Genomic DNA, 8636 nt, shown 5'->3' on the forward strand with positions numbered 1-8636 from the left:
ATATTTCTTTCTAGCACAAACTGGTTTTGAAACAGCTAAACCTGGCTTTATCAAAGATACAACACTACCTCATATCTTCATATGGGCAGTGAATGATTTACAATAGACCCATTAAAAAAAAACAACAACATTTGAGGTAATTTTTTTATAACAATTTAATCAGAGATTTGTCAACTGTGCAAACGAAACGCTGTGCTTTGGAAAAAGGGAAAATTGTTCAGTTAATTGAATAAGAATGGAGAAAAAAAGTGTTTAAAGGGTTCCTTGATATCACAAACCACCTAAACCTGGGTTTCTCTGTATTTTACAACAAAAATGCTGAAGTTTTTTTCACTTTTTATAGCTCTGTCATCTTTGTATAATGTTTACGGCTTAATATTTGATGCATAAAGAAGACTAGCAGAGTTCATTGGGTTTACTGGTTAACACTATTATTTAAAAAAAAAATCAACTGTTGATTATATCTTTCCTTTTTAGTATTTTCAAAACCTTTAGTTTGTCTAAGCAGGAGTCTACTGTCAACAGAAAGATATAAATGCTGAAGGAAGGAGTAAATATGTTTTCACGTCATATTTTGAAGTTAATCTCTGTCCAATGTTGGCCACTCTGACTGAAAAGAGCTTTAGCCATTGTGAAGGATATACGACAAATCTCAACATCTGCTCGGGATCGGAAGGAATGGACGCAATTTAACTGCTATGAAAAAGCAAATGAATCGATCCGTTACCCTGACGGTGTTTGGATGTTCTCACCTGGAATAGAATCCAAGTCTTAATCAAAACGTGACATGAATGCTTCAGGTTTTTTTCAGAGTGCACTTTGCTGTTTAAGTTGGGAAATGAATTATTATGTATATTGAAGATGCTCCAATATATCAGCCTACATTTTTGTACCAGCCAGCCAACATGTTTAAGATGTATGGAATTATAGATCTGCTTCTTTTCCTTTGTATATGAATAAATTATAGTTTCCCTTTTTAAATGTAACAATTTCTGTAAACTGTACATACTCAATTTATTTGTATAAATTGTCTTTTACAACCTGAAATATTTTTTCCCAATTTTCTGGGAACGTTGTGCAATAAAGATGCTGAGAAATGATGAATGTGTCAGAGTTGTAAAAATAAACTAAAAATCACAGTTTTGAATTGTGTAAAAGATAAGCGATAAGTGACCAGTTACAAAACAAATGTGTGACTCACTACAACACAATGCCCCCATTATGACATTTTTCACAATGACTATAAAGAAAAATAAATATTACACCATATTTTTAAGTCTGCCTGTTCAAAAAGCACTTGAGCAACATTGGAACCCAGAGCTTTGACTCACTACAGCTTTCTCTTCACATGTGGGATTACTGTGTGGTTTCCTCTTAAATCACTTGAAAACCACATGGATAATCTCTTTTTTTCTGACCTTAATAGAACAACATTTATGATTTTTACTTATTTAAGAAGAATTTTTGTGTAAATAAATTTTATAAACAAAAAACTCTTACTCTGAAAGAACTTTTAAAGGAAGTGAGTTCTGACCTGCCGAAAAGAAATGTTTTCCCATCACAAACGAAGTTCTGCGTCTTTAAGCTGTTTTCAAAACAAGTTGCGTTCAAATTAAAGCCTAAATCAAAGCCTAAATAAACCAACAGATGTTTGTTTAAATTTGTGTTTTCCTATTATTTCGTAAGAGCGCGTTTCATTTTCATGAAGAAAGTAAGAGGGAAGGTATGACGTCAAACCCAAATGAACGAAATCCAAGTGTTGCCTTTATGGAAGTTGCGGCAATCTGAACTTTTCCCATGTTGCTCATCAAGCAGAAGTAGTACTGCGTGTTCAAAGTTTCAATTTCTTCCTAAACATTTTGAGTTGGCAATTTGTTTGATGCTGTAGTAATAATTTGTGCCGTAGAAGCTATATTAAAGTTAATTAATGCATATAATTTAGACAAGGACCACAGTATTGCATCGTGTTTTCCCCTCAGTTTCCTTATTGGATTTTTTTTTAATAAACTAGAAGATGTTTAGAAAAAGTTTTAAGATGTAAATGCAAAATTCTGAACAAAAAATAAGTATAAAAACGTATGGTCTTTAGTGAATATAACAATACTACAGAAAAGGTTTTCGTTATGCTTCTGTTTTATTTTCCTTATAGATTTATATTATTTACACATGAGTTTATGTCACACTCTTTGTGTTTTCTGACGTTTGGTCATTGAACAAAAACGGAGAAAAATGGGAAAAAACATACAAGCCAATGAAACCTGTTGCGTTAGCTTAAGTCACTGAATGGTTTTATTTCCGATTCCCGTGAATGCACCATAGTGTCCGGGCGAACAGATGTCGTAAACTCTCGGTTCTAGAGGAGGAGGGATCTGAAAATCTCAACTCCTGGATTTCACTGACGCCAGCTACCAAAGTGGAATTTTGTTTAGCCGAAAATGTCGCCAAATTAGGCAAAAAGACCAAATATAACCGACTTTTTCTCGCGTTTGAAGTATTTTTCGCACCTGCCGTAAGTGGAAGCCAGTTTTTTTAAAGTATCTTCGTCCATGAGTAAAAGGAGTTCCCGGTCCGTTTGTTTGGAATAAACCCTTTCCATGCTGGGCTGGGAGACACCGGAATCCACAGGGATGTGAGTTTGTCCGGACCCACGGTGACTCGGACACGTACGGTTACTATTACGACGGTAAAGTTCGGACTTTGGCGCCTACCGAAGTTATGAAAATGACGGGAGCCATGGAAGCTTCTTTCAAGCTGGCATTGAAGAAGCCCCCGTCGTTTCGGACGGCAGAGGTAATAAAGCACTTAATTAGCATTTGCTTGCTAATGTTCATCAAAAATAATACATTTATTCATAGTTTACGTTTATTCACATGGTCTAATACTAGTACATTTGGTTTATACGCCATAACAACTATAATATGCTGCGTTTGTGGTAGTTGTGAAGTTTTCATGTTTTTTCTTTGGAGTTAGCCATCTGGTGGCACATAAATAAGGCTTATACGGATAAATAAAGTTTTATTCAAACGGTGTGCCGGGTTTAGTTTGAGTTGTTTGAGAACGGTTTGCTAACTCTTCAAGTGTTTGAAGCTGCTAAATTAGATGTTGCTTTTTTATAAATTGACCCTCTCATCCTGGGTCAAGTTTGCTCTCACTGAGCATGCGCCGTCCATCAGAGGGTCCCTGCACCACTAGTCCTGCATGAAGTTTGGCTAAACCCTGATTTTTGGCCAGTCAGTTTTAATCATTGCTGCTTTCCTGTTTCTCCTTCTCCTCCTTTCCTGGCATCTGCCTCCTCCTTTCATGAAGCTGTGGAAACACAGCTGGTTTGTCCTTGCTTGAGTTGCATTTTCTTCCTAAAATAAGTCTTGGCTAGACTCCCCCTCCCTATGTTCTATAACTTTTTTTTATGGAGAAAATACTATTTTTAGAAGAGTAGGAAAAATGATTCAGAAAGCTGTCAAATACTTTTATCAGTTGTGGCTGAGTCAGAAGCTCTTTGACAGACTGACACTTGTACAAGAACGTTCGGAGCAACACAGAATACATTTCCATGGACAGATTGACGTTTACAACAAATCTTTATTAAGAAAAAAGTTTCCACTTTCTAAAAACTCAATTTCTAATGGATTCAGCTGTGCTAAAATGACCTCTTAAAGACCCACTCCAATGAAAATTATGTTCTCATGATGGAGGACATGTATAAAGAAAATTAAGCTAAAAATAGAATTTCTATATTTAAATCATTGTTAATCAAGAACAGATTAAAAATGTCATTTAAATAAAGTGCATATTTGTTACATAGAAAATACACTAAAAGGGCCACACGCACTCTGCTCCATTCTGATGTATCCACTTGTTGGCCCAGTTTATACTTCAAAGCGATGTGTAATCGGTCAGATCGCAAGACCATCGGAGAAGAATCGCCTGATCACTGGGAAATGTAACAATTGCTGATGACATCATCTGTGTGCAAAACGTGTCATTTAACCTGTACATATTTCAGTATCCAATGAGTATCAAACTCTGTCCAGAAAAATGTATTTTTAGGATTTCAAATGAAGAAAGCTTAATTGAAGAAGTTAGGAAATGCCTAACTTCACAGATAGAGATCAAATAAATAGAAAACAGAGCAAATTACTGGAAAAATATGCCTTAAATCTCATATTTTGCAGCACCAGAGAATGTAATTCACCATAGTTTTTGCCTCTGTGGACGACACACTACTTCCTTCCCTGATTCATCAAGTACCTGCACATTCACAAATACAGCAAATGTATGATCAATAATTCCTTCATGATTAAAATAAGAGATGATTGCATTGCTTGAAAAGTATGAACACCACTCAATGCAGTTATTGAGGACAGAACCAGCACCACTAGTATGAACTTGGCCGCATGTTTTTGGATGTAATTCATGCGTTGGCTGATCGTAGTATGCTGAAATAAAAACCGTCCCGTAGGCGACGAGATCTTTGTTTTTTCTCGTCCGAAGTGGCATCTTGTTTCAAAACTGTACAGCTGGATAGCTCCAATATTGTTCGCCATTTTTGTTGCCCCGGTTGTTAGGTTGGGGATGTGAAGAGCTGTAAGCAGAGAGTGTAAACAAAGGGTTGATGGGAATTGGGACAGCATTACTCCGCACCAATGGTCCTGGCCACAACTCAGAAGTGAATTTCTGATGAACTATTGGGGCTCTGCAAGCTGTGTCCTAGAAAATAGCATACATTTTTTGATTTTGCCTAAAAATAGCATAATCCTAATTGAGAGACCACTGGGAATGCTTAGATCAAAAAAAAGATTGGAGTGGGACTTTAAAACTACAGTATATCCACTGCAGCAGGAAAGAAAATCAATGTTTCAACATGATCACAATGGTTACAGCTCACCAAATGTATGGAAAAACTCATTGGGAATGTCTACCTTTTCTCTTGTCTACAAAAAAAAACAAAAAAAAAAACAAATGATGCCACTTTTTTCTTGCGAAGAGTCGACTTGCAACCACTCTGAGGAGTTCAGAATGACTCATTACTCCCCGAGTAATAACAGCACAAGATGGAACACGCTCTTCCAAATTTGTGGTAAATATAAAAAGCTCAAAGGTACCAGTGACCTTAATATGTGTCATCTTTGAAATAATCATTCTTCTTAACATTTAAAAAGCCTCGCCTGCTGGCCAAGGTCCATTTTTTTTTAAATATTATTCTTGTTTTTACAAGCAAACTGGACTTTCAAGAAAATGTTGGAGACTAAGCAGGTTAATGGTGTAACCAACACTTTGAAGAAATCCGTTTTAAGCTTTTACTGAGCTGGAGTGGATTACCCGGCCTCAATTTTTGTACTTGTCTTTAACCTTTATTATTAATTAAGGAGTGTACAGTAATCAGCTTTACATCCATCAAATATAGCCTTCACTGATCAGCTTAATCTTGACTATCCAACTCGTGTAAACTTCAAACTTATGCAGAAAAATGTGATATTGCTTTGGTAGAACATCTGAATCATAAGCACTTGATGATCTGGAAAGCTATGCTTACATAATGCCATAAAATGCTTTTCCACCTTTGCTCCTGCTTATGCTTTATTGACATATATGCAATAGTTTAAATGTTCTGTTTTAAAGCTCAGTATTACAGTCTGTGAACACAATCCATCCAATTTCATTTATAATTTTAACAGAATATTCATTTATGTGTCAAATATCCAGTTTTACAAACATTTTGTTAGGTTATAAAACCTGTTTTCAGATAACCAATCATCTAAACTCAACATGGCGCAATGCCTAGAAATAAAGTTTTTTAAGTCTTGCAATAAATATAATGAAAACGTTCATTTTTCTTTTTGAAATACACAAATAAAAAAGGAAATTAAAGATTGTTTCTGCTTCAGTCTACATTTTTTTTTTAAGTTTGTCTAGGCAAAGGTGTCTGAGCATGCTCAGGTGTGTCCAGCTGTGTCTGTGGGACGGCCATGTTTGTTTTCCCTGCTCAGCATATGTGATAAACAATCAAATGACTTTATTTGAATACGAATAATTCTATTTGAATGTTCTATACTTCCCAGCCATCGGAATGGGAATTGATCTTTTTGAAAAAGCAGTCACATTTCAAAGTCATAATAATAATAAAGGGAACTAATGAAAGCTTCTAACAACAGTAATTAGAAATGAGGTGGATTAAGAACAAGTAATTTGTTATCTTGGCAAAACAGTTAAGTAAAGAAAGATCTTTTCCGACTACATCTGTTTTCTTTGATTGCAGAAAGGAACAAGGTTAATTTCAGATCAAACTGTTGTTGATATATGCAGTTTAAAGAGCTGAAATGCATTTTAAGTCATTTAAGACATGGTGATACTGGGAGAATGCCCTCAAAGTGGCTTTGTTTGACCTCAATAATTCATTCATTCATTCATCTTCCAGACCGCTTCTTCCCTTTTGGGGTCGCGGGGGTGCCGGAGCCTATCCCGGCTACTGATGGGCGAAGGCGGGGTACACCCTGGACAGGTCGCCAGTCTGTCACAGGGCCACAATCACACACATTCACTCTCACATTCACACCTGGGGCAATTTAGAGTCACCAATTAACCTACAAAGCATGTTTTTGGACGGTGGGAGGAAGCCGGAGTCCCCGGTGAAAACCCACGCATGCACGGGGAGAACATGCAAACTCCACACAGAAAGGTCCCAGCCGGGAGTCGAACCGGGGCCATCTCGCTTTGAGGCAAGAGCGCTAACCACTGCACCACCGTGCAGCCCTTGACCTCAATAATGAGATGTAAATATGTATCATTTATAGTTTTGATTAAAAATGGAGATTTCTACTATTACACAGCCAGAAGATCTAGTAAAGACTCGCGTTCCTCTCTAAATAGTCAAAAAAAAACAAAAAAACTAACTGACCCTCACCTTAAGGCTTTACTTTGCATCAATTACCTGAAATCAGATTGATATTGAAAACTGTTTAACAGATATATGAGTGGATTGAATTTTCTGCTGCCTGTTGGCTCTACGATGAGAAAAACATTCTTATGATGCTGCATGAAGACACCTCAACATACTTTGAATGAATGTATACATGCACACATTGAGGAGCCAGGATGGCTGAATCAACTGACTGACATTTGCCCCATTGTGATGATCATCAGTATTCTGGCTTTTGCATTCAGGGGTTAGTTGGTGCATCACAATATAGGGTCAGAGGTGGAAAAAAAATATGCTGTTGTTGTGATCCATACTCTTCATGCTGGAAGTGAAGGAACAAAACTGTTCTGTAATGATGCTTTTAAGTGAAGATGACACTCGCCTGTTTTGCCATCTGTCATGAGTGGAACCAGCTACCTGTTAGTGTTTTGATTTGCTTCGAGGGGTTTTCTCATTGTTGTCAGGACTTTTTGCTCTAAGTCTGGGGGTTATGCTTGTGTTTTACACCACTTTTTGTAAGATATGGACAAGTAGAAAATAATTATCTTAAGTGTAAAGTCTTTCACATTTAGTTGAATGGTGACATTGGGTTATAATTACCAACAATATAGCTTAGTTTCAGCAAAGTGAAGCAAAGAAGGAACAAATGGAGGAGCAGCTGGAACCAGTTAGTGCATAAAATGAAAATGCAGGATATATGTACTCTGGAAAAAAGCCCCCAATGCGACATGTGTGCCTCAGAAAGACTTAAAGCACTAACACTGCCCTAAAAATGCAGAAAAGCAGCAGAACAAGAGCATTTTTTACTGTTAATGTCTTACTGCTTTAAACATTTTGGGTGGCTCGTCTGTTGAAATATACGAGTTACTGAAAATGTGATGAGTGCAGTATTGCTCAAAATTCATTGGTAATGACGGACACTACCTAGTTACAACAAAAAGTAATATGCTACTGTAGTTGGTTACACCCCATTCCCAAATCCCAAGCTGGGAAAGTTTCTACTGTACATTTGAAGCCAAAATAGTTGAAAACATTCAATAATTTGGATGTTTTATTATGGGTAATTGCAGTTTTGAAAGTCACAAAAATAATAGTCATTATTTTATTCAAAGTAACTTTAATAATAAATCATAAATAAATTGTTACTGTAGTTTTTATGTTTTTGTGTTGGAGTTGCATTCAAACCGTAGCCCTTGTCGCATACACCTGCATAGTCTGGATTAACCACTGCGTTCCTCGGATGTAGTTTCATTTCCTTGAAGTGGGAACTGAAACAATACTTTACAGAAGCAAAAAAGAGAACATTTTCTAGTAAGTCTGAAAGTTCAGAAAAAGTTCCTGTGCTTTTAACAGTACCAAAGGGGGACGGCTGGGACAGGTCTTTACCAGCCTGGACGCTGCGGCGGTAACAGATGACACATCACATCCATATGATTAATGGCAGTTGTTGCTGCAAAGATCAGACTTTATGAGAATTCCAACCATCGCAAAGCCACAGGCTCTCAAGGGAAAGTGGAAGTGAGGCTGAGGGAGAAAAACACGCACTTAAGTGGCGACTGGTTGCTTTCTGAGCAAGCTTGGAGTCTCCGCGGACAGAGCAGTGTGTGGTCTGCTGGGCTCCGCTTCCAAAAATGGTCTGCTAAATGCTAACATGTTATAGCAAATTTAATCTGGGGAAACATTTGACTTATATTTTTTAATTTATAGCTTTTCTTAATAC

At 36.9% G+C, this 8636-nt stretch overlaps 1 protein-coding gene across 7 annotated transcripts in view; it reads left to right on the plus strand.

Moving 5' to 3' along the window:
- The first annotated feature begins 2307 nt into the window (after window positions 1-2307).
- rapgef6 (Rap guanine nucleotide exchange factor (GEF) 6) overlaps window positions 2308-8636 on the plus strand; it is a 122455-nt gene continuing 116126 nt past the window's right edge. For 4 of the 7 annotated variants that reach the window (XM_024266552.2, XM_036215220.1, XM_036215219.1 and 1 more), the window contains exon 1: window positions 2308-2790. In XM_024266552.2, coding sequence (XP_024122320.1) covers window positions 2716-2790 — 75 coding nt within the window. In that variant the 5' untranslated portion in view covers window positions 2308-2715. The remainder of the gene's footprint in view (window positions 2791-8636) is intronic. The other 3 variants (XM_024266556.2, XM_024266555.2, XM_024266557.2) reach the window with 1 other exon arrangement.

This window comes from Oryzias melastigma, linkage group LG14, assembly GCF_002922805.2.
Source record: "Oryzias melastigma strain HK-1 linkage group LG14, ASM292280v2, whole genome shotgun sequence".
Classification (NCBI taxonomy): domain Eukaryota; kingdom Metazoa; phylum Chordata; class Actinopteri; order Beloniformes; family Adrianichthyidae; genus Oryzias; species Oryzias melastigma.